General features: G+C 41.8%; 1 protein-coding gene across 2 annotated transcripts; it reads left to right on the top strand.

The window, feature by feature from the left end:
- The first annotated feature begins 706 nt into the window (after positions 1 to 706).
- ASB9 (ankyrin repeat and SOCS box containing 9) lies at positions 707 to 24217 on the top strand. 2 transcript variants are annotated; one of them, XM_053580117.1, is made up of 8 exons: positions 707 to 817; positions 915 to 1089; positions 10446 to 10525; positions 14914 to 15021; positions 16991 to 17141; positions 18563 to 18697; positions 20479 to 20670; positions 23987 to 24217. In XM_053580117.1, the coding sequence occupies exons 2-8, from the start codon at positions 993 to 995 to the stop codon at positions 24109 to 24111; spliced, it is 888 nt and encodes a 295-aa protein (XP_053436092.1). In that variant the 5' UTR covers positions 707 to 817; positions 915 to 992; the 3' UTR covers positions 24112 to 24217. The 2 variants fall into 2 exon arrangements, with proteins under 2 accessions (XP_053436092.1, XP_053436094.1); XM_053580119.1 differs by having other exon boundaries at positions 20479 to 20737; positions 23987 to 24122.
- The last annotated feature ends 1499 nt before the right edge of the window (positions 24218 to 25716 follow it).

Below are 25716 nucleotides of genomic sequence, written 5' to 3'. Positions count from 1 at the left end.
GAGTCTCACTGTGTCGCCCCCAGTAGAGTGCCATGGCATCACAGCTCACAGCAACCTCAAAGACTTGGGCTTAAGCGATTCTCTTGACTCAGCCTCCCAAGTAGCTGGGACCACAGGTGCCCAAATATCTTGCCTAGGCCAAATAACATTTTTCATAAAAAACAATTGAAAGATACTGGGTTTCTCCCACACCCACATGCCACGTACCAGTCCATTTTTCCAATTGTAATTATTCATGATCTATTTAGAAATACAAATAAAATGTGGGGAGGAAGGGTGTGGTAGGACATTTCATGAAATTCTTGCAGCTGAAGGGATACAACAGTTCTTTCCAGAGTACATTTTTGTAACATATAGGCACATTTTCCCATCAGAAACTCCCAGCAAAATTGAAAGCACATGTGCAGATGGCCAGGGTGAGCTGTGCACTTTGCTGTGCACGCAACTCAGCAAGGCTGCTGCAAAACCAGCTTTCTCAGCTCGGGCTGCTGGGGCCGATCCCAACCACAAGCTCCCACCTAACAAAGGAGAGCTCAGGAGGGTAACAAACTTGCAGGGAGAGAACCAAGCCGTTCTCTTCTCCCCCACTCCCCTGCTCCCTTTGCTCTCCAAAAGTTACAAACTACGCTTTTCCTTCCTGATAAAACTACAAAGCTTCCTCCCTGATTGGTCTCAGTTTGAGAAAGGACGTGACATCAGCAACTTTGCTGACTTGGGGCCTGGGGGCTGTTGTGGCCTTTGGCCATCCTCCAGCTATTTAGGTAGTGTGGAAGTTGCACCCGTGTGCGTGTGGGTGCAGACGTGCGTCTGACCACAGGTAAGACTCAGATTACCCTGGCTGTACTGCTCTCTGCTGCAGACCGTCTGCCCAGGACGTTTGCAGCTCAGTCAGCTACTGAACTGGAATTTTTCAGGAGCAGGGGGAGCATGAAGTTTGGACTTTCCTGAGCAACTGAAGTGGAACGTGGAGCTTGCTGGCCCAGGAGAGCACGATGGACGGCGGCGAACAAGGGGGCAAGAACAGCGGCCCGCCCCAGGGGCCAGGAGCCTGTCCTGCTACCAGGCTCTTTTCAAACCCATTGATGGGCGGTGAGTCATAAGAGGCAGTGGAAGCAGACCTCTGGGGAGGCTGGCTAACACGCTTAGGAGAGAGGAGAGGGGGCACTGGGTGATTTCAGTGGCTACATCTGAGGTGTGTCCATGGGGCAGTTACTGGCCAGATGTCCACAGCTTGCTGGCACGTGTCCTTTACACAGTTGTTTAAAAATGTGTACACTTCCATCTGCAGAATCCTACAGACAGTACAAATTCAGATGTTACAGCTCTCTCCCCAGTGAAAATTTCAGCTCTAAGGACTCAATCTTTGTGAGTCAAGTCCACTATTTATTAATTGGAGGTTTGAAAGTTTCTTACAAATAGGGAAATTTATAATGCTCAAACATTTCTTTCATTAACAGGTCTTAGGTATCTGGTGTTCAGGTGGGGCTGGGTTTATAAGTGATGTTCAAACATTCAGCGTTAATTGATTCATTTTAAAAAGAGACCTTGTTTTGTCAACTTTGGAGAAGTGTCTTACAGATATGGCCCTCATCTGTCAGCTGGTGTCTTTGCTAATATATAGAGTCTCATGCATGTGTGCAGTGTCACACTCTTTTTTTTTTTTTTTTTGAGACAGAGTCTTACTATGTTGCCCTCGGTAGAGTGCTATGGCGTCACAGCTTACAGCAACCTCAACCTCTTGGGTTTAAGTGATTCTTTTGCCTCAGCCTCCCAAGTAGCTGGGACTACAGGCGGCTGCCACAACATCCAGCTATTTTTTGTTGCAGTTGCCATTGTTTAGCTGTCCTGGGCTGTGTTCGAACCCGCCACCCTTGGTGTATGTGGCTGGCGCCCTCACCACTGTGCTATAGGCGCTGAGCCAGTGTCACACTCTTGTGAGCATTCAGTAGGTGCCTGCTGGCTGAAAGGATTCTGACAAATGGGTTTAGGTATTTGTGAAGAAATTATTATGTTCACCACCCTGGTGGGTTGCCCAAAACAACTACCGGTCAGAGGGGCAATAAACAGGGGTCCTGAAGTCAGCTAGAACTTATTAATCTACTGTCCAGGTGCTAAAAGGGGGAAAATAGAAAACATCACATACAGAACCCCTTTCCTCTGACTGAGCAGACAGATTTGCTCATTCATCCATTTATCCAATTTTTGCTCATAAAATGAGCAAGAGTACTCAGTGGTGGATAGAATTTGGATCTACGCAGGTGGAACTAGATTAATCAGTAGATATATTGAACATGAATTTGGAGCACTAGGAAAGCAGAGTGGTACCCCAAATCACGTTTTACTAAGAACTTGATATATATTTAAAGCAGCAAACCAATCATTATGGGAAAAATCCGCAATTTGGTTGACTTTTGCACAATTATTTTACAACTAAATATTATGTTTATTTTTGTTTCCATGTGAGAGAGAGGCACCAACCATTGTGTATGGTTCAGGGTTTCTAAAGATCCTTATCCAACCCTGGTTGGGTCAAGGTGAGTGGATGGAGGTGGGTAGAAGCTTAGAAGGTGAACATTTTGTTACAGCTGAAATGCAAGGTGTTTTAGGCAGTCTAGTGAGAACAAGTTTGGGGGATGGAGTGAGTGACTGATGAAGCTTTAAAAGCAAGATGGAGGAGTTTAGCCTTCTTGGGGTAGGAGATCGGGAGCCATGTGTGGCTCTGGAGCAGAGACCTGGCAGTAATGAGGGCTGTAAATAAATTAATGTAGTAGCTGCCATCAGGATATCTTATGGTGAGATCATGGGAAACTGTTGCCCTAATCACTGGTTCTCAAATTCTCCTGGGCCTCAACATCACCTGGAGGCCTTGTTAAAATGCAAGTGACGCAGCTTCTGAGGATGTTGTAGGTCTGTGGTGGGACCTAGGAATCTGAACTCAGAACTCATTCCCAAGTGATGCTGATGTTGCTTAAAGTGACCACACTTTGAGGACCACTGTACTGATCCCAACATAAAGCTTACATTTGAATCGAACTTTGGAAATGAGAGAGAAAGGGTGATAATTTCAAAGAAAAGAGAAATCAAGCAAGCTGTGCTGCTTGATTAAGTATTGGGGCAAAGGGAGAGAAGGCAGGCAAAATGGTAAAGTTTTCAAGGCTAAATTAATGTCAAATAAGAGAGCTAGATAAGAAGGAAGTTTGGAAGGGGAGTTGGCTTGAGAGTAGGGTGAGGAAGGGAGGATGTGGAGTTCTGTTTGGGACATAAAAGTGCCAATGATGGTGCCCATTGCACAGCATGACAACATGGGGTTGAGGCTTGGAAAGGATTACAGGTTGGGAGTCAGAGACCTCAGGATGTTCTGCAGTGGGGATGTGGCTGAAACCCCAGCAAAGGAGAAATTGTCTGATGGCCAGGAGCTGAGAGCCCAGGGTGGAGTCCCGAGACAGGCCTTTGGCCCAGGAAGTAGGACCAATGAGTTGGACAGAGAAGCAGGAAGAGACTGAGGATGTTGCAATCACAGAGGGACTAAGGGAAGAGACGTTTTCAGAAAACTGGAAGCACAAGGGTAGATGCCTGGACACCTCTGCTCTCTGACTCCCCTTTTCTCTGATTCTCACTAACAATCTCCTATTCGCCTTCTGCACCCAGCTGAGCCACTGCCCCCATGAAGTCCTCCTAGGCTTTCTCCTTTTCCCTACCCAAATGGAGTGGAATTATTCTTTCCCTGCTTTGCACCAGTCCTTGGGCAAAGCCTCAGTAAACTGGTTGCATTTGTTTACACTTCTGAAGTCTTGACCTCCATGAAGTGTGGAATGTGGAACACTCAGAATGCTATTTCCCAATGGCCATGCCATGAAACTCAGCTCAGGTGAAGCATGTCCCCTGGCACAAAGCCAGGTCAGAGGGAACACATTGTGTAGGGATGTTTAATCTTAGGAAACTTTGCTGCTCCCACATCCGCCTGCAGGCCTTTCTCTGCCTCCTCTGGAGGATGGAGGGCGTATCAGAAGATGGGCAACCAACTCTTAATAGGGATTTGTTTGATGTTTGTCCCGTCACAGGAGCAGGGAAAGAATGTCTTTCTTCCCCCTGAAAGTACCTTGTTCTAAGTTGCATTTTGTCACCTCAAAATATATGTTGAAGTCCTAACCCCTGTACCTCAAAATGTGACCTTACTTGGAAATAGGATCATTGTGGATGTAATTAGTTAAGATGAGGTCATTATTGGAGTAGGACGGACTTTAATCCAACTTGACTAGTTCTCATAAGAAAGGAGAGGCAACACACAGGACAAAGCCACTATATGATGACAGAGGCAGTGATTGGAGTGAAGCGTCTATACAAGCAAAGGAATGACGACAATGATGGCTGCTGCCAGAAGCCAGAAGAAGCGAGGAAGGATTCTTTCCCAGAGCCTTTGGAGAGAACATGGCCTTGCTGACACCTTGATTTCAGAATCCTACCCTCTAGAGCTGTGAGACAATGAATTTCCATTATTTTAAACCACCCAGTTTATGATCACGTGTTACGGCATCCCTAGGAAACTAATACCTACCTGCTCCTAGAAACTTGGGAAATTACATTGAAGGATAAACTGACTACTCATAATCCCACCGATCAGGAACCACTCTTCTCATTTTTGAGTGTCTGTCCTTCAGGGTTTTGCCTGCAGACTCACACTTTGACCAGAATTTCTGTCCTCACAAAATTGAATCCACACTGTAGAGACTATTTGCATTCAAACAGGCCATGCGAGAACAGGCATGAAAGGAAGCGATTCTGTTCTCCAGTAGGGTAGTGTTTTAGCTATAGGCGCACCTCAGCAGGGGTGCGTTTTCTAGGGGAAACCTGCCTGTACAGGGAGAATGGGTGAAAACGTGAGGCCCCTATGGAGAAGGCAGCCCCAAAGAGAGAAAGAAAGGAGAGGGGAGGCTGGATGATGCAACTGCAGAAAGAATTGCCCAAGTTGCCCAAGTGTTGCCTCAATGGGCCTTTCTGTTTGCCTGTTTCTGACTGGGAGCCTCTGTTTCTGCTCCTTTTGTTTGTCCTGGAATGAAACCAAGGTCCACTCTAATTGTAAACACAGCGCCCAGCTCTTCTCCAGTGTTGGTTCACACCACCGAATCCACCCTTATGTCCTAAAGACCGAAGGCAAATGTTCCTGTCCCCTGAGAGCAACCCAACTTCTCTTTTCTCCCCTGACTTTGCAGAATATTTCCCAGGGCAGATAAGTTTATGCCACGGCCCAGCATTCACTAAGGCTCCCAGAACTTCCTTAGTAGCTCTTTTCAGAATGTACCAATTAGTGCATTTAAAATTTCTTCTGAAATAATGGAAATTTAAAGAAGTGTTTCAGAAATTGCAATAAAAATGAAATGGCAGCCTCTCTAATGTGCTGCAGGTTTGAGAGAGGCACAGTTTTTTGTTTTTTTTTTTTTCCCAAAGGTAAATTTCATGGCACTAATTGGAGGACTTGTGGAGTGATTTTGTTATAAGAGCTCCTGCCCCATTTTAACCGTGGGCTACATTACTGGATGTGACCTCATTTGGCATCTGTTTTTTTTGGTGCAAAACCAATGGACCAAGGCTGAACAAGTATAGGGAAAGAATCCCTTATATATGCCAAGGACTTGGATAATGTATTATATGCAAATCATGACCCTTAAGTTTCAAAGACTTTGGTGGGGTTGATGGAAAAGGATATTGTAAGCTTGAATTTCCCTTTCAGCTATCAGATAGTCTTTTGTGACTATTCACGTTCTGGTAGGAAAACATGCCTTCTTTGCTGCTTATTTTCTGCTCTCTCCAGCTTTCAGCTAGCAGAAGGCAAGTACTTGAGCAATCAATGAGCCCGTGTTGAGCCTGTAGAGCTCATTGCCTCCTTAGGGTGGGGGCTTTGGAAAACCATGTAGAAGCATTTTCCAGGTCCTCGAAGGCAGATCTCTATTTAGGTCTTTACTGTTTTCCGGAGCTAAGAGAGTGTGTGGGATCTAGTCCATGTTGCAAATTAATGCTGTTTGCTAGATTGTATGTGCGTGTGTATATATGTGGATATGTGCATGTGTGTGTGTACAATCCATGCTTTCTAAATGTCAGAAAAACGTTAACCTATCCATTATCACTACTGTAAGTTTTAACATAATCACTCAATTGTTCTGTGACCTGCTGAGGCTAAAGTCCTTGTACAAATTTGAGATGGATTTTGGCTTTACAAGGACCCATGTTTTTCTGTTTTTCTTTTTCTTCTTTTTTTTTTGAGACAAGCTCTCACTATATCACCCTCGGTAGAGTACCGTGCCATCACAGCTCACAGCAACCTCCAACTCTTGGGCTTAAGCGATTCTCTTGCCTCAGCCTCCCAAGTAGCCGGGACTACAGGCGCCCGCCACAACGCACGGCAATTTTTTTTTTTTTTTGGTTGGAGTTGTCACTGTTGTTTGGCAGGCCTGGGTTGGGTTTGAACCTGTCAGCTCTGGTGGATGTGGCTGGCGCCCTAGCTGTTGAGCTACAGGCACCGAGCCAGGACCCATGTTTTTCTTTTGGGTAGGAGGCGTACTGTGACAGACTTAACAAATCCTAAACTGAAGTGAATTCGGGTTGAAAGGGGAAGCCTCATATACTGCTGATGGGGCTACACTGGGGTGCAGCCACTTTGGAAAATAGTCTGAAAAGGCTAAACATAGTGTCATCATATCACACAGCAATTCTACTTCTAGGTGTATGTGCAAGAGAAGTGAAAATGTACATCAACCCAGGACCGTGTCCGTGAATGTTTGCAGCAGCTTCGTTAGTAATAGCCAAGAAGTGGAAACAGCACAAATTTCCATCCCCTGATGAATGAATAAATAAAATGTCTATCTACACAACGTGTACTGCTTGTCAAAGAAATGATCTTTTTTGCAGCATAAAGATGCATGCTACAACACGGATGAGCTTTGAAACGTTACACTAAATTAAAGAAGCCCTTCACAAAACACCATATAGTTCCACTTATATGAAATATCCATAATGGGCGAATCTGTAGAGACAGAAATGAGATGAATGGTTGCCAGGGCCTGGGGGAAGTCCAAATGGAGAATGAATGCTAATGGGCATGGGGTTTCTTTTGGGGGTGATGAAAATGTTCTAACTGATCGTGGTGTTGGTTGTACAACTCTGTGAATATACTGAAAAGTATTGAATTGTTCATTTTAAATGGGTCACTTGTGGTGTCTAAATTGTAGCTCAATGTAGCTGTTTGCTAGATAGTCACATCGTCAGCCCGGCACTGCGTGTAACCAGGATGACACTCTGTACTTTTTGCAAAGACACAAGCTGTCCCTCCGTTCTGTGCTATCTGAGTGATATAAAGCCCTAGGTACCCTTTGTTCTTCATGGAACCATTACTCCTTCCATTTGGGATAAAGATGTAATTCTCGTAAGTTTTAACATAATCACTCAATTGTTCTGTGACCTGCTGAGGCTAAAGTCCTTGTACAAATTTGAGATGGATTTTGGCTTTACAAGGACCCATGCTTTTCTTTCGGGTAGGAGGCGTACTGTGACAGACTTAACAAATCCTAGACTGAAGCGAATTCGGGTTGAAAGGGGAAGCCTCATATACTGCTGATGGGGCTATACCAGGGTGCAGCCACTTTGGAAAATAGTCTGAAAAGGCTAAACATAGTGTCATCATATCACACAGCAATTCTGCTTTTAGGTGTATGTACAACAGAAATGAAAATGTACATCAACTCAGGACCATGTACCTGAATGTTGAAAGAACATAATTCTTTACTGTATGTGAATGTTGAAAGAAACACAATTCTTTACCCCAAATGGAAGGAGTAATGGTTCCATGATGAATGAATAGAAAGTAAACCACATTTTTTTCTACACTTGTTAATATAATCGCATCTTTTCGTGTAATCTTTACAAAGTTACAATGAAGAGCCCAAGTTATCTGCCTGGACTATTGAGGAACCATAAGAGAAAAGCAATTTTACCAACTTCTAGTCAGCCCTCCCTGAGGTGGGCCGCTCTCTGTATGTATCTGGAGGTTCGGTGAAATTGACCCCGGTTAGGTAAGAAAACAATGACTTCCAGCAGCACACGGTCAGACCATGGCCATCCTTTACCAGGTGCAGTGCTCATGCTCACCAGGACATTGCCTCATCCCTCCCTTAAATGTCCAAGGCACGCCTCCCTCAGGGCTTATGAGACACTTTCTTCTTGAGGCCTTGGGGAACCTCGAAGGTCACTTTCGATCAAAATTGGCCCAGCAGCTGAACCTTCTTGTTATTCCAGATGGCAATATTTCTAGCACAAACTCTTTACAACCTAAAAGGTACACATCCGCTTGGAGAACTTGGAATTCCCTGAGGAACGTGGCAGCTATTTCTCAGCAGCTGAACGCTCAGAAGGAAAAATGGATTAATCATCACACACCCACTAGGGTGCTCTTGTGAATCTGCGTAAAACTGATTTTCAAAACCTTTATCAAGTTTTGGCTCCTGGTTCTCACTCAAGATTTTGTGTGAATTTTATTTTGCATTGTCAGCACCAGTGGGGTGGAAGAAGTTGTCCCTTTTATTCTAATTTGGAGATCAATCTTTCCATATCTACAGCCTGGATTTTAGACTCCAAGCCCCAGAATCAGCAGTGTTATTCCTGAGAGAAGTAGGGACCTCATAAAATGCTGTGAGGACTTTAAGTATCTATCAAAGCATAAGGTTTTAGAGGGAGCAAAAGCCATTTCACTGAAGGTGCCTTGTCTCAATCACCTTGGTGACCCTAGAAGGAAAACATTGCAGAGGTGGTTTGTAGGCGGGCTCATTCAACTTTCTTTTATGTTCTAAATGTCCAGTGAATCCATCTGGAAGGATGGCAGTTGGCTCACTGGGACAGACTTTCTAGGGCATTGATGGCTCCAGGTGGCAGGCAGGCGTCAGCCAACACATGTTAAGTACAAGGAGCTCTTGGCTCCTCATGGCCTTCCAGTCAGTTAACAAGGTAACCCTGGTTCTCTGGGTCTTCTCAGCTTTTAGGAGGTATCATCTCCCATGCAAGGCATACCTGTTGTCAGACCACGTTGCCATGTCGGTCTGTAGTGTGTTTACAGGAGCAGGCAGAGCCGAAGGGAGGTCAGACGACCTTCTCACATTCTGATTCCCCGAGTCTGTTCTGGAAATCAGATGCTGCTCGAGATAAGAAAAAACTGGGTCCGTGCCTCACTTAGTTACATTCAGACTCAATTATAAAGAGAGCAGAAAGCCCTTAATGTGTCGGGATTGAGTTTACATGCTTCTTTCCTAAGAATTTATATTCCTTTGATACGATTGTGGAATACATTTGCTATTTTAAATAGCAATGATTGTGGGGTGTGATGAAGACTCCATGTGTAGTGTGATGGCAAATAATAACAGTAGAACTATGTATCAAGCCATGGTAAATAATAGGCTGAGTATTCTTTGTCCCAAGTGCTTGGGACCAGAAGTGTTTCAGATTTTTTCCAAATACTGGAACATTTGCCTATACAACTTACCGTAGGGATACAATTCAAGTCTAAGCATGAAATTTGTTTCATACAAACCTTCTACCTATAATCTAAAGGTAATTTTAGACAGTATTTTTAAATAGCTTTGTGTATGAAACAGCATTTTGACCGTTTTTTTGACTTTGAGGCTAGGTGTGAAATTTACCACTGGTCATGTCACGTTGGTGCTCAAAACGTTTCAGATTTTGGAATATTCCAGATTTTGGATTATTGGCTTATGGACACTCAACCCGTATATTGCTATCCTTACCTTACAGAGAAGGAAACTGGGTCAGGGCCTTTGCAGGCACCCACAGTTCAGCAGAGATTGCTGTATTCAGAGTTTTTTCCTAACTGCATTGGCATGATGCCTTTGGAGGGAAGTAATGTCCCTGTTTCAAGGTCAGACTGAAGTCTAATTTGCACTTAGTATCGGAACAGGAGGTAATCTATAAATACCTACGGTTCTGTTTAGATTTGATTCTAAACCTAATGGAGTATGTATGAATGATTACATGATTACTACTATTAGTATACAATGCTGTTTGCTGAGATTTCAAAGTTTGTACTTTAGGCAGGAAACTAGAGTGGCAACCATAGCTTAACACACTAATGCCGGTGATTAGCGAAGCTCTCACTTTACTAAATGGGCCATTTGCCCTTGAAATGAGTGTGTAAAGAGAAGTACAGTGATCTGTCATCCCAGTTCCACCTCTGTTGTCCTCAGGTTGAGTTAGCCAGACATTTCAAATAAACTGTGAACAAGAAACGTCCACAGAGGAGAGAACTGCTTGAGTCTTGATGGGAATTTTGGTTGAATCACTCCAGTGTCTCCATCCAGGACCCATTAGACTCCTCTTGATGGGCAGGGATGAGTCTAGGGCTCTAAGTGACTTCACAGGATGTAACCCATTTCTTCCTTTCCATGAAGATGCTGTGTCTGACTGGTCTCCTGTGCATGAGGCTGCAGTCCTCGGACGTCCGCTGTCTCTGAGGAACCTCATAAACCAGGTACCTTTTTGGAAATAATGGTAAATATCAAGCACATCCTATTGTTACACCACACTGAGAAGAAAATCATAGACTAACAATGAAATGTAAATTTCCTCTTCAGCAAAATGAATTGAAGTAGTGCATGCAAGTTGCCTTCACTTCATTCAATAGACTATTGTTGGAAACTATCACGTAACATAGTGGTTCTCGACTAGGGCAATTTTGCCCTTCGGGGATATTTGACAATTTCTCGGGCCATTTTTGGTTGTCCTACTGTGGGAGGAGGGAGAATGACAATGGCACCTCTCAGGGCACAGGGCAGCCCTGGCTGTCTAAAATTATCCAGGCCAAAATATCAATAATGCTGATGTTGAAAACCCCTGATGTAAAATAAATGCCAGAATATGTCTTTTTAAATATGTAGTCTCATAATTTCAAAGACGTTCTCAGTTGTATTAAATCCCTGGTTGACAGTGGCTCTGAATGGTTTGATTTTATTTACTCTGCTCCTCAGGTGTTATTGTAAGTACACGTTGATTTGAGTTTTGCTTGTTTAAAATTCTTGGGACCTTAAGCAAAGACACTTTGGAGAAAGTAGTTTAAATCACAATTCAAAGTCTTTTTTCTTGTTGGCAAGGAAGAAAAAGATAGGTTTACAGAGCAAGAGCAAGATTTAGGTTTGCAGAGCAACATGCATTTGCCATAGACAACAAACGGGCCCCTGTGCCATGGCAAAAAGCCCCAAACTCTTAATAAAGTTCTTGTTCAGAAAGTTATCTATTCTCTCAAAAGACAATAGATCTTTGAAGTTAGAAAGGCCTATCCCTTTCCATAGATCCCTTTGGCATTCTGACAAAGTCTATGAACCTCTTCTCAGAGTAATGTTTTAAATGTATAAAATGCAATACGGAAGAAACATATTAAAATATGAAAACGACTCCATGACATAATAATGTATGGGCTGCTTAATTAATTCATTGAATAAGAAGATGTAGTGGTGATTCTAATAAGTACCATAATTTCCAAGTAGGATGAACATATATTTTGAGATATTTTGGATATCTGCAACAATTGTAATATAATAAAAAATTCGTGATTCTATAGATGCTAATCCTGCACACTGCTATTCCTACTGTGGCTTGTTGTCTACATCCTTAACTGAAGGACATGCCACATTTCAGATTGAGGTTAGTGAGAATAAAAGTGCTTTTAAAAAAATTCTGAAGGAAACCAAGAGTATCCAAATGGGAAAGAAGAAGTCAAACCATCTTTCTTTGCTGATATGATCTGATACCTAGAAAATCCCAAAGATTCTGCCAAAAGACTCCTGGAATCAATAAATAAATTCAGCAAAGTCTCAGGTTACAAAATCAACGTACACAAATTAGTAGCATTTCTACAGGTCAACAACACTCAAGCTGAGAAGCAAATCAGAGTCAATACCTTTCATAATAGCAACAAAGAAAATAAAATACCTAGGAATATATTTAACCAAGGAGATGAAAAGCCTCTAAAGGGAGAACTGCAAAACACTGAGGAAGGAAATCACAAAGGATGCAAGCAAATAGAAAACTATATCATGTTCATGGATCGCCACAATCAACATTGTTACAATGTCTATACTACCCCCATGGTGATTTACAGATTCAATGCAATCCTCATTAAAATACCAATGTCATTTTTCACAGTTCTAGAAAAAAATAATTCTCTGCTTCATATGGAAGCAGAAGAGACCCAATATAACCAAAAGAACCTTAATCAAAAAGAGCAAAATCAGAAGGCATCAATTTACCAGACTTCAAGCTATAAGGCTATCTATAGTAACCATGATACTAGCACAAGAACAGAGATAGATATAGACCAAAGGATCAGAACAGAGAACCCAGATATAAAAAAAAAAATCCTCACATTCCTGTCTGACATTTGACCAAGCAGACGAAAACATATGCCAGGCTTAGTAAGCTCCCACCTCATGGGTATAATGTAGGGGTGTATGGCACACCTCCTGGGCAAAGGATTCAAATACAACTTGGACTTTTCCTAACAAAGACAAAGTAACTTAATCGCATGCTATATTAATCTGAAATTTAAAAAATACATTAGAAAATAAAGAAAACCCTGAAAGTGAGAACAATGTAACCTAAAAATTGTACCTTCATATTAATTGGAAAAAAATTTTAAAAAAGAAAATAAAGAAGAGAAAGTATATTTTGACAACTGAGATTAGATGACAATTGATAATAGAAAAATTAAAGACAACCCATTTGAATTATACACACATACACACACACACACACACACATACACACACATATATAGTTCCTTAAAGAGGTCTATTAAAAGAAAATCTTTAGGCCCAGCCGTCACTCACGGGGAGGGGATTACACAAGGTTTGAATGTCAGGGATAGGAATTATGGGGAGTTCACATGTCAAAGACATGCAAACCAGGCAAGTTGAAGTTCACTTTATTCTTTCTCTCATCATTCTTAGTTGCATTTTTGTGACTACCAATAAGTACTAGGCAAATCCCTGTGTCAAAGTGGGCACACTGGGCTGGGTAAAGTTGGAGGGCGTCCTCTTTTGTTGGTTGGGGGGACCTATATCCTTCTGGAGATGCTGTGGCCCCATGGTCACTGCTTATTTGCTTTGCTGTACTGACCACTTCGGCAACTTTTCTTACTGGTTGTTCTTGTGGTTGACTTTTGCCCAAGTCCTGTGCCTGGGCCTGGGCCTGTCTTCCAACCACTTGTGTCTGATACCTTCACATGACGTTTGCTTCATGTGACAATCACACTTCTCTTGTTGAATTAACAACATTAAGGGACAAATAGTATATGAAGAAATGATATATGCTTTCATTTAATCAAGAACGAAGAAATGATATATGCTTTCATTTAATCAAGAGTTGGCAATATTTTTTCTGTAAAGGACAGATAATAAATATTTGGGGCTTCACAAACCGTCCAATCTCTGTTGTGAATCCCCCCCAACTCTGCCATTGTAGCACCAAAGCCATATGTAAATGAATGGGTAAGGCTATGTTCTGATAAAACTTTGTTTACAGACACTGAAATTTGAATTTCATATGATTGTCACATCAGAAAAAAATTCTCTTGATTTCTTTTCAACCATTTAAAATGGAAAAGCCGTTCTTTACTGGACTATACTAAAATAGATTCTGGGCTGGATTTGCCTCACGGGCTGTGGTTTGCTGATCCCCTTGTCAAAACTGAAACAGATCTAGGAAGCACAAGAAAAAATTAAATGTCAGAAAAAGAGTTTTATTTTCTTTTGAGAAAAAAATATTGGGAAGAACTGCTATTTTTATTACACACATCAAATCCTATGTATTACTAAATACTTATATTTAAAGAACAATTTTATTAGTTGATAGATACACTTTCATTTCCTAAAGTAAAACAGTACCTCTAGGCTTTCCAAAAAGTGCATGTAGCGCCTTACGGTTTCCTTGCAATTTCAAAATTTCCTTTTAATTGACATACAAGAAAGGTCCACTTGTTGATTTGATAAAATTTAACAATTATTTGTTAAACTTAGCAAATTGGGCCCAGCTAACTTTTAAAAACATTTAATTGAGAAAAATCATAAACATAAAAGAACATAAACATATATGTATAATTTAAATAGTGATAATGATAACGTTGCCATGTGACTGCCCTTCAGGTCAAGAATTGGAATGATGATAGCACATGGCTGGCTCCTCCAAAACACCACCCATCCCCACCAATCTATTGTGCTAGAGCCCGGTCCTGCCCCTCTTCCATGGAAGTAACCACAATCCTTCCTTGTTCCTTGTTTTTCTTTATGGTTTTACTTCCTGTGCATGTAATCTGAAATAATGTAGGTTAGTTTTGCCTAATTTTGAACTTTATATCAGTGTGGTCATTCAGCATGTGTTCATATGGGTCTTCCTTCTTTTGCTCAACATTATTTTGAAAGCATCATCCTTGCAGTTGTTCAATGTCATATTGCACCGAGTGACTATTCCAAAGTTTATTGATTTAGTCAACTGTTGATGGGTGTTTATGTTTGCAATCTTTGGCTGTCATAAGCAATGGTGTCATGAATATTCTTGTATATTTATCTCAGTGTATCTACCTTGAGTGCATATACCTAAGAGTCATACTGCTGGGTCGTAGGCATGCATATTGTCAACTCTGATACTGCCAAACCATTTGCTTGAGTGGTCTTCCCATTTTTCCCGCCAGCAGAGTATGACAGTTCTTTTACTTTTTACATCATAGTCAACACCTTAGTGACCTGTCTGACTTAGAGACAGGTTAACTTTTAGAAGGATTGTTGTAGTGCTGGAATTGTGGCTACAAACCAATCCCACGGCCCTGTGCCTTTGTACCCTTTACTCTGTCTATTTCTTCTCCTTCAGGGGTGGCCTGTGAACCTTGTCACAGCAGATCGTGTCTCCCCACTTCATGAAGCCTGTCTTGGAGGTCATCTCTCCTGTGCTAACATTTTATTAAGACATGGGGCTGACGTAAGTGAAACTCAAATAACATTTTAGAAACCAAAAATGCGATAGGACTGTTCGTATTCTGTCTGAATAATTTGCAGCACTTTTAATTAGCCTGCTGAATGAAGGGGGTTGTTTTATTCAAGGCTATTATATCCATCAAGCTCATTTGTTTTAGCAATAGATGATAATTTAGCCAGGAAGTCATGCTTAGAGTCTGTATCATTTTCTTTATCAGACACTACTAATAAATAGCGGTTAGACGTCCACCTTCATTGCTATGGTTGGAAGGCAGTGAAATATTGGGGAAGGCACACATTTAGCTGCTGTGGCTAGGCTGTCTGGGGAGACGGAATATTTCGATGTGCTCCCTCATCTCTTAGCTGTCAGCCTGGACTTGTTCACATGGTAGCAGGGATTGCAAGAACATCCAAAAAGGGAAAGCTCTCTGCTTGCATCACATTTGCCAGTGTCTCATTGGCCAAAAAAAGTCACATGGGCACACAAGATTCAAGAATTGGAAAAATAGTCTCCATATTGTGAAAGAAGGAATTACAAAGTCATGCGCAAAGGGATATACATATCAGCATAGAAATAATCTGTGACCGTTCTTGCAAACTACCACAGTGTACATAGTAGTGAGCGATAATGCTAAGGGGCTGTTGAGAGTACAAAGAAGGGTTCTTAACCCATCTATTTCTGATGGGGTTAGAGGGAGTCAAAAGAGGCTGCCTATAGGAAATGGTGTCTAAGCTGCAACCTCAAAGACCTGGGTTGGTGGAAATTATGAGCTTCCCACTCCCTGAGAATGACAAACACAAAGTCCTAGAAGTGAAAGTAAGCACATTTTTGTGACTTCCATTCCTTATGGAAGGAGAGTAGAATGAGTGAAAGGATTCAGAACACAAGCAACCTTGTTGTCTATGTCAAGAAAATGGACTTTGTCCTAAGATCAATAGGGAGCCAGAGGTGAGTATATCATCATATTTGTATTTGAGTTAAGGAAATTAATTTAAAACTTGGAGTCAAGGCCAGGACCAAGTTGAAGCAAGAAAGGCACCCAGGGTGAAAACTTCAAAGAGGCGCTCACTCTCAGGGTCCTGGAGCATTTATGTGACCTTAAGAGTGAGCATCTCCTTAAACTTTGTATCCTGGGTATCTTTGTGCCTCACTTTAGTCCTGGCCTCACTTGACAGTAGAGTGTGAGAATGAATTCATTGTCTGCACAATATCATTACTTAACGGATTCACCAAAGAATTACTTAGTGATGCAGATGAATGCATATGCATTTGGCTTTGCTATTTACTATTCATTTATAGCCCAAACACTGTGAAGTAGACATTAACTTGTAAATTTCTGATTTCCAGCCTTAGAAGAGCTAGCCCCAAAGATTATAATTTTATGGCTCTATAGGACATTGACCGGTTTTGCATCTATTAGCAAACATATTTATCACCTCATAGACTATTTAAGCTCTCCTTTGAGCCAGCCTTACCATCTACTGATTCCCTCCTTAATGAATGACTTGTATAAAATCTTTGGCACATGCGAACTCTATATTTTTATGAAAGTCATGTTTTTTAATTTAAGAAATTATACTTGAACAATTTTAGAAGATTGCTCTTGTGACTGTGAGGAAGCTGAATTGGTGTGGGATAAGTCTACCAAGTAAGTTTAAAATAAGGAGATTAGTTTGTAAGCTGTTGAAATTATCCTAACTAGTTTCAAAGTTCATGTTCTGGGGAGGGCAGGGGGGAGGTGGAACATTCGGCAAATCACTGGGGCCTTACATTCACTACACAGCACACAGCAAGCTATCCATTAGTTTTCACAACAACCTTGTGGAATTTGGTATTTTCCTCTCCATTTTGCAACTGTGCAATTTAAGGCTCAGAGAAGTTAAATAATATCTTGAAAGTGAGTGGACTGTACAGTTGAACCCCAAACACCTCTTTGCCTGTCTTCATCCTGGAGATTTCCCCTCCTCCCTAGGTGAATGGTGTGACGGCAGACTGGCATACTCCCTTGTTCAACGCCTGCATCAGCGGCAGCCGGGACTGTGTGAGTGTGCTTCTGCAGCACGGAGCCAACCCACACCCTGAGAATGATCTGGCATCTCCCATCCATGAAGCTGCTAAGAGAGGTAAATCCGTTGAGATTGAAATTTTCCACCTACTCCTGATTGCAAGAGGGACTTTACCTAACAAATGCAATCAGTGTAACCTGGCTTATTGTACCCTCAGTGAATCCCCAACAATAAAAAAAAAAAAAAGAAAGAAAGAGGGAAGAGGAGGCATATTTTACAGCACTACTTCTCAAAGTGGGATCCTAGGACTAGACGCAGGAACATGACGTTGCCTGCAAATGCAGATTCCTGGGCCCCACTCCAGCTCCATTGACTCGATAACCCTGAGGGTGGGGCCCAGCTGTCTGTGTTTTGTTTAACAAGCAATCCAGCTGATTCTGGTGCACAGTGAGTTTGAGAGCCTCCTTTTTAGAACACTCAGAATGTTCTTCATCACTACATTCCTGGCACATAGCAAACTATCCGTCAATATTTGCAGAATATATTGTTACACCCATGACGTGATAGAAATCAGGTTATTTTATAAAACAAATTAGATTATTCTATTTAGGGGCTTTAAAGACTCTTGTCTCAGTGCTGCTTAGGTTTCCCAGGGAGACAAACTTTCCATGGTTTGGAACTATAAAGATGGTTTGTACAGTTTGGGATAATTCTTCTTGTAAAGCCACAGTTTTCCTGATTTTCTCCACTTTGAGACAAAAATAAAACTGTAAGTTTTGCTTTTCTTTGTTTATCACCATTATCACTATGACCAGACTTTGCCGGAGAGCTTTCTTTTTCCCTAGTGGCTTCCACAGAATGACTTCCCTTTTGATGGTACTAACCCAGATTCTAATTATCTCCCAAAGCATTGGTATGTATTGATTGAGAATATACTAACTCGTCATATTCACTACATGCATACAACTAAAATGGTATATCAAGAGAAACACAAAGGAGCAACATTGAAAGTATGACATTCTAGATCAAGAAAGAGGGATTCAGCTTTCTCCTTGTTTGCCAGACTGGCCCTGCTCATGTCGGATATGGTGGCTTCTTCCAAGCCTTGCCGGTGCCCACTATGGCCTGTTTCTCCCAGGCCTGCCCTTAGCAAGGCTGTAAGTTTCCTTCCCTGCCGTGGGACACACTGCTCTTTCTTCTTCACGGCCACCTTACCTCCGTATCTTGTCCCAGCTCTCATGTTGGTTTCTGTACTAACTACAAAGCTGTGAACGATCAAAAGAGGTGAATGGTTGCTGGGTTCTTACTGTGGCTAGTAAACTCAAGCGGGCTTTCACCCTCCTTGCAGATCTTGTAGTCAACCCGTTAATTGATGGTAGTGTTTAAAATCATTCCGGATACTGAGTACAGGAAATAGTTTTTGGTCCCCTGGGTGAGTTTCGGGCAAATTGAAACATGCAAAAAAATGCGGATAGTGTTGTGTCCCTAGCTAAGGGAACTTGTGCTATAACTATTTTTTCTTCTGCTTTTGGCTGCAGGCCATGTGGAGTGTATTGAGTCCCTTATTACTTATGGGACCAACATCGACTATAACATCAGCCACCTGGGCACTCCACTCTATGTGGCTTGTGAAAAACTGCAGATAGCCTGCGTCAGAAAGCTTCTGGAGTCAGGTAAAACTAAAAGCAAACCAAAGCAAAAAATGAAATGAAAAGTAAATTAAATGCATTCTGAAGATTTTCCTCTTGTAGCAGAGGGACAAGTGTGGGCAATGAAGTTGGGCAAGACCAGAGTTCATAGTGATGCTACCCTGTTTCCCCGAAAATAAGACAGTGTCTTATTTTAAGATGTGCTCCCAAAGATGTGCTAGGTCTTATTTTCAGGGGACGTCTTATCTTTCCTGTAAGTAGGTCTTATTTTCAGAGGATGTCTTATTTTCGAGGAAACAGGGTATTCCCTTCGGAAATTACCGCACCCTGTTTGAACTTCAGTATGATGATACTTCCTCCCAGGGTGGTCCTCAGTGATTATTACTTTTTCCTTTATTGTCTCTGCCTCCCTCCCTTTGGCCACTCATGTTATTAGGCCCTCTGCACCTTACAAAGCTGCTGGATCAGGGTCGAATCTTCCTATTTGGGATCTTCACCAGTTCTCCTTCATTAAGAAATTGAACTTGACCCATTTGTAGCCCATTGTAAATACAGTATTTTTCTGGAAAAGGCCTATGTACTATTATTCCTTTTCACTTCCCTGTTGTTGTTCAGACCTCTTCTCAACACCTAGAACACCATTTCATCACCTCTTTAATTATCTAGGTCCTACGTATTCTTTAAGACTCCAGTAATCTCTCCCGCTACTGAATATTGTTATAATCCTTCTTGCCCTCTATTCATTTGAAAGTGATTGCTATAAATCAGGCGTCCTCAAACTTTTTAAACAGGGGGCCAATTCACTGTCCCTCAGACTGTTGGAGGGCCAGACTATAGTTTAAAAAAAACAACTATGAACAAATTCCTATGCACACTGCACATATCTTATTTTGAAGTAAAAAGAAAAAAAAACCAGAACAAATACAATCACACTGCCTCATGTGGCCCGTGGACCGCAGTTTGAGGACCCCTGCATAAATTAAGAGGATCATTCTCTCCCCCTCAATCACCACCCTATGGAGATTTTAAGCTCCTAGCCAGGAAAGGGTTATGTTTGACATCCCTCACAAACTCAAGAACAATACAAGACCAAGTCAATTAACATTTATTGAGTGGACATAGGTTCTCATTTTACCAGAGCAACAACAGCTCAGGCAAAGCCACATGTCCCCACATGTCAGAATGAGAGCTGGGCTGTGATGGGGATTTGTTAAGAGTGTAGGGGTGGAACTAGATAGAGATGGTTCTAGAAATCTACCTTACTACTGAAGAGAAGAACTTTTCAACCTTCCCTGTGATCTTGGGATTGACAACCTGAATCTAGGAGCTGGCCTCATGAGTTGGTTGCATTTTGCAGTCCAAATCACACGGTCTCAAGTCCTGGGTTTCAAATCCCATGGTGGCTGCTCAGCATGTAAATTTGGCTGCTTGATGTAGACAGGATATCATCATCTAAGCCTAACTCTTGGGCTAAACTGGCTAATATCTAAGCTCCGTTAATAATGAATTTGCAGCCTTCATGTTACCTGGATTTTTCTGCATGTATTAGGCCTGTGTGTAGTGCTCAAAGGCCGTTTTTTTAACTTTAGAGGTGGTATGGCTTATGCTATACATTCAGCCACATTGTCAAATGGGATTGTCCCCATGTTATGGAATGGAATCAGATCACTCCTGTTTGTTCAGAATTGCCACACTTGCTATGGATCCCCTTTTGTTAGGGAAATTGAGGCTCAGTGCCTTGAGAAGTGGGGAACAGTTGGCTTCTGCTCCTCAGTTGACTCCCTTTTGTTCTTGTTCTTATTTAGGAGCAAATGTGAACCAAGGAAGAGGTCTAGATTCCCCTCTTCATGCTGTGGCCAGGACCTTGAGCGAGGACCTGGCCAATATGCTCTTGGACTTTGGGGCTGACATCCAGGCCAAGAATGCCGAAGGCAAACGTCCTGTGGATCTGGTGCCTCCAGATAATCCTCTGAGCCAGCTCTTCATGGAGAGAGAAGGTGCTTCTCCTTTGCCTGAATCTAAGCCCTAATTCATAGCGACTCCTTCGGCTCTAGTAGGAGGCAGGTACTTACCAAGTTCTGACTTCCAGTCCTATAAAAAATCATTCTCTGCTATTACCAAATCTGGGAAAGATGAGATAATTATTCATTCAACATTCAACGAGGTACAGTCTTCGATATGCAGCAAATAACCATCCTGCTGTTTGGCATGTTGGGGATAGGCTGTTAGGGATGATCTAATATTCATATGTAGAGCAGGCCAGTTTTTGCAAAGTTAATATTGCTTCCAAATTTTAATATTAAAATGATGGAAAACTTGCTTCGGAATGATGTAGCGGAGGGCTCCTTGGGGCTGGTATCTTATTGCTCTGCAGATGGGCCAAACTACTGGCATGTGATTTCTGGGCTTAAAATGCAGTTATTTAAGAGGTTGGGGTACTTTTTGACGAATCCCACCGATCCAAAGACATTAACTGTTCTAAGTTAGCCAGTGATAAGTCCATACTCCTTCATAAGTAAGAACTAACACTGCTGACCCAAATGACCACACATCGTGGTGGAGCAGTGTGTATAGGAATAGGGGGACTTCCTTGGGCTTTTGGGTCAGGGGTAGAATGGGCTGAAGAGTAAAGATCTCTCAGGTTGCAGAGTTACCTGATTGTAATCCCAATTGCCTGAGAGTCATTTGGGGTGTCAGCTCCATCCTTACTTTCAGACCAGAGTGTGGACTGTCAAGTTTTAGGGGTGGTGGAACTTTGAAGCAGGCCTTTTCACCGGAAGAATTCTGATATCGTGTGATCTGGTTATTTTTTCCCCGTATGCTGAGAAGTAGGACTGACTCTGGGTGAAACTGGAAAATAGGCCAAGCAATCCTTCCTCTTCCTCCTGCTACCCCAGGGCACTTACAGCCAAGCAAGGCCGGCACTCCTGAGCCACACTGGTCAGATGAAGGAAGATTAGCCCCAGGCACAAGGAATGGTCCAGTAGAGACCCCTTATGTTAACCAGTGGCACAAACACTAGAAAATTCTACCTGCATTTTAGTGATTTCTTGTTTTCAGAAAAGTCTATCTATATATATGGAGCTGATTTCTTCATCAGGCATAGATTGTATAATGCCTCAGGGCCCATAGAAATGTCTTAATTTCTTTTAAATTAATAAAACTCAACCTGGATTCCAACATAGCTGTAAAATACAATTTTTAATTTTTTCTTTTTATTGAGCAAGGGATCCACAAAGGCAGAAGGGCCTGAGACCCCCCCATGTATCCCCTTCAGAACATCGTGGGATTCCACCTAACAGCAGTTTATTTGCTGCAGTCCACTCGTTTCTCTATATTTCTCTGGACCCCTGAAAGGGAATTCATTAAATTACTGTGTTCTTTCAACGGTGTGGCAAGAGGAGGCTGTTAGGTGAGATGCAGCCATGTTCTGAGTTGGGCTTTACATAGGTGTTAAGAAAGATGAGCTCTTTCCTTCTTCAGAGGGACAGAGAAAGGATTTTGAGAATATTAGCGCCCCCCACCCTTGATAAACATTTAATGACTCAGTGTTTGCTCAGGGCATGCAGTGAAAACTAAAAATGACTCAGCCTAGCACGATTGCCACCCTGGTGTCACTCCCTTCCCCCACGAATGAGCTTTGACCTTAGTAAAGCATCATGAGTGTTGCTGGGAGGGAAGAAAGAAATCAAGGCCAAAAGGAATATGCCAATTCATTAATATACAATTAGCTGATTTTATCGTTAAGCAAAGCAAACCCCCTGAATGTTTGCAGGTGCCAGCAAGTGGCTACAAAGCTGGAGTGCGTTTGCAGCCCTCTTTCTACAGAATGAAAGCTACAGTTGTTATACACCATCCCATTTGCAGGGAACAGCAACTATGCGGTTGGCATCAGCGGTTACACTGCGTTACTCTGACGTCCTGCTTTTCCTGATTCTCCATCAGGCTTGCTCTGAGATCTTGTTCTTCATAGTGCTTTATCAGTCCCTCCTACGATTGCCCCTGACAGTGTATCTAGCACAGATGATTAGTCACATCCTTCAACATTCCTGAGCGAGGTTAGATTCAGTTCAGTTTCCCCACAGTGTACTTTTTTGCAGTTCATTAATATATGCCTTGAGTGCAGCGGGAAGCAGTTCATTAATACACGCTTTCAGTACCCTGGACGTAGTCTGGGTGATGCCTTACTCCAGCAAGGCCCTTGTGCTAGGGCCTGATTTAGAAAATTGCGTGTATTGTTATTATATTTGTGTCTATTCACACCTTTCCATGTTGTCTATCACCTGAGAGACAGTAACTGTGAGGCAGGTTACCCTGTAGTTTAATGTTCCCCACCCCAGGTGATCCGGAAGTGCAACCCGGACTGAGGGCCACTGCTTTATGGAATTCTTGAGGGTATATAGTTTTGCTTTAAAAAAAAAAAAAAAAGCATTCCCATTACAACTTGGTACAGGGAGAGTGTTTGGAAAATCATTTCCTATCCTTACCCTATGCCACGGTTTCTCAACCTTGGCACTGTTGACATTTTGGGCCAGTAGGGACTGTCCTGTGCACTGTAGGAGCACCCCTGTCCTCTCCCATGAGATGCCAGTGACACCCTCCCTGAAGTTGTGACAACAGAAAATATCTCCAGACATTGCCAAATGTCCCCTGAGAGCAAAATACATCCTCCTACTTCTCCCCCACCTCCCCGCCCCCAGTTGAGAACCACCATTCTGAACGGTAGACTCTTGGGTGTTCCTAATGCGAGATTTGGGATAGATCACTCTTCACCTCTGAGGTGAAGCACTGGCTAGCTCTGAATACACAGTAGGAAAACAAACCTGACTTAAAATAACATACATTTATGATTCAGTGAAAGCTCATTATATTTGAAGACCTTAAAATTGCTCAAATTATAAAATAAAAATGTTTATGTCTGGAAATATGCCCTTTTTTTTAAGGTAAAAGACAAGAACACCATTAAACATGAATGTTATTTTCATTATAGGAATTTCTGTGTAGCTATGTAATTCCCAAGTTAGCTTTCTTAAGCCTCCATTAGTGAGGCTAAGCTTTAAATTTCTTTCACCCTGTTCTAAATTCAGACCTAACAAGCTCATTTCAATTAGGTACCAGAAAAGAGGGCAAAGGGCCTTAAAATGCCGCCTACAAAAACCCCAGGAAATGGTCTTAAACGGTGCCATATTATTTCCTTATAACAATGCTGTATCTTGTATGCTTAAAAGATACAAAAGGAAAGGAGCAGCAGACTGCCAGGCAGTCTTAGATCAATGACACCAATGTGTGACTTGTCTTGTGATCTTTCTCCAGGGCCTCCTTCTTTGATGCAGTTATGCCGCCTTCGAATTCGGAAGTGCTTTAGAACTGGGCAGCATCATAACATAACCGGCCTCGTCCTCCCAGAGGAGCTGAAACGGTTTCTCCTACATCTTTAAATGCACCAAGGGCATGGATTCACAGACAACATGGAAACATTATTGAGTGTTGTCGCCACTAAAAATTTAAAATAAAATTAGATTTCTAGAGTTTGGCTAGTTTTTTTTTTTTTTTTCAATTAGGTTTTTAATGAAGCTCACTGGGCACTTTTGTATTATTTATTAGAAAACATGAACATTTTTTCTCCCTGCTTAGAGCAGAGTGTCTAAAATAACAGCTATTGTTTTGAACATCTACCACATGCCAAGCACTAAACAGGGAACACTTTATGCATCATCTAATTTAGCCGTCACAGCAACCCTACCCGACACAGTAGCCACCAGTCCAGAGGTTCTCAACTAGGGGCGATTTTGCCAGCCAGGGACGTTCAACAATATCTGGACACATTTTGATCATCACAACTGAGGAGGGATGTGCTATTGGCGTCTAGTGGGTGGAGGGCAGGGCTTCTGTACAACATCCTACAGGGCAGCCCCTCCCAGAAAAAGAATTACCCAGTCCAAAATGTAAATTGTGTAGTACCCGGGTTGAGAAATACTGTTCTGGACATATGTGGCTATTTAAAACATGTAATTTAATTAAAGTTAGATAAAATTAAACATCCAGCTCCTCAGTGTAATTAGCTACATTTTCTGAGTGCCATCGGGCACATGTCAAGTGTTAAGTAACCACTAATAGCTAGTGGCTCCTGTATCGGATGGTACAGGTACAAATGACTGCAGAAAGTTCCATGGAGCCACCCTTGAAGACATTTTTATTGAACATTTCTCCTTAGAAGTTCGATGAATGGATTTGAACTTTCAGTTTCAAATTTACAGGAAACCTGTGATGTAATTTAGCAATGATGGCTGTAATTTCAGAGTTCTCTCTAGGACATGTATGAAGCTCCATTGTATCAACAGAAAGAAAGAAAACATTCTAGATACTTAACTCACATCCTTACCTGTTAGGTGACATCTAGTGTAGGTGATCTCTAAATATATTTCCGATATATTTTTCCTGTAATTCTAAACTTAATTTGCGATATGAAAAAATGACTCCAGAATATTTTTTCTAAAAACGCCCAAGAAATATCCCAGCAGATGGCGCTGTTGCCACACAGTCGCTTCAGTGAAAGCGGTTGTTCCTCATAAATGACCCATCATAAAATGCTTTATAACACAGGCTCTGGAAATTTCCATTCAAGAATGAAAACTTGGTAGTGATAGATTCCACTGACATCGGGTTTCCTTTTTCTTTTTCAATGTACCCAATAATTCAAATGTGACTTTATAGAACCTCACTTCCTTTCTTTTCTTTTTTTCTTTCTTTTTTTTTTTTTATTGTTGGGGATTCATTGAGGGTACAATAAGCCAGGTTACACTGATTGCAATTCTTTCTTTTCTTTTTTTGTTTTTTGTTTTTTAGTTTTTAATCTGATCATTTTTACATTTACTGCTTTGAATTTGGACAGTTAGTGAACATCAGCATACTGCTACTTGCTAATTTATTTAATTCAATTTATTTAGGAAATATTTAGTGAGTGTCCGTATCTATGCCAGGCATCATTCTAGGCGGCAATGAACCAGATAGGTAAAGATATTTGACTTCCTAGACTTGACATT

This window comes from Nycticebus coucang, chromosome X (genome assembly GCF_027406575.1).
Source record: "Nycticebus coucang isolate mNycCou1 chromosome X, mNycCou1.pri, whole genome shotgun sequence".
NCBI lineage: Eukaryota > Metazoa > Chordata > Mammalia > Primates > Lorisidae > Nycticebus > Nycticebus coucang.
This window is presented reverse-complemented; position numbering and strand designations above follow the sequence as displayed.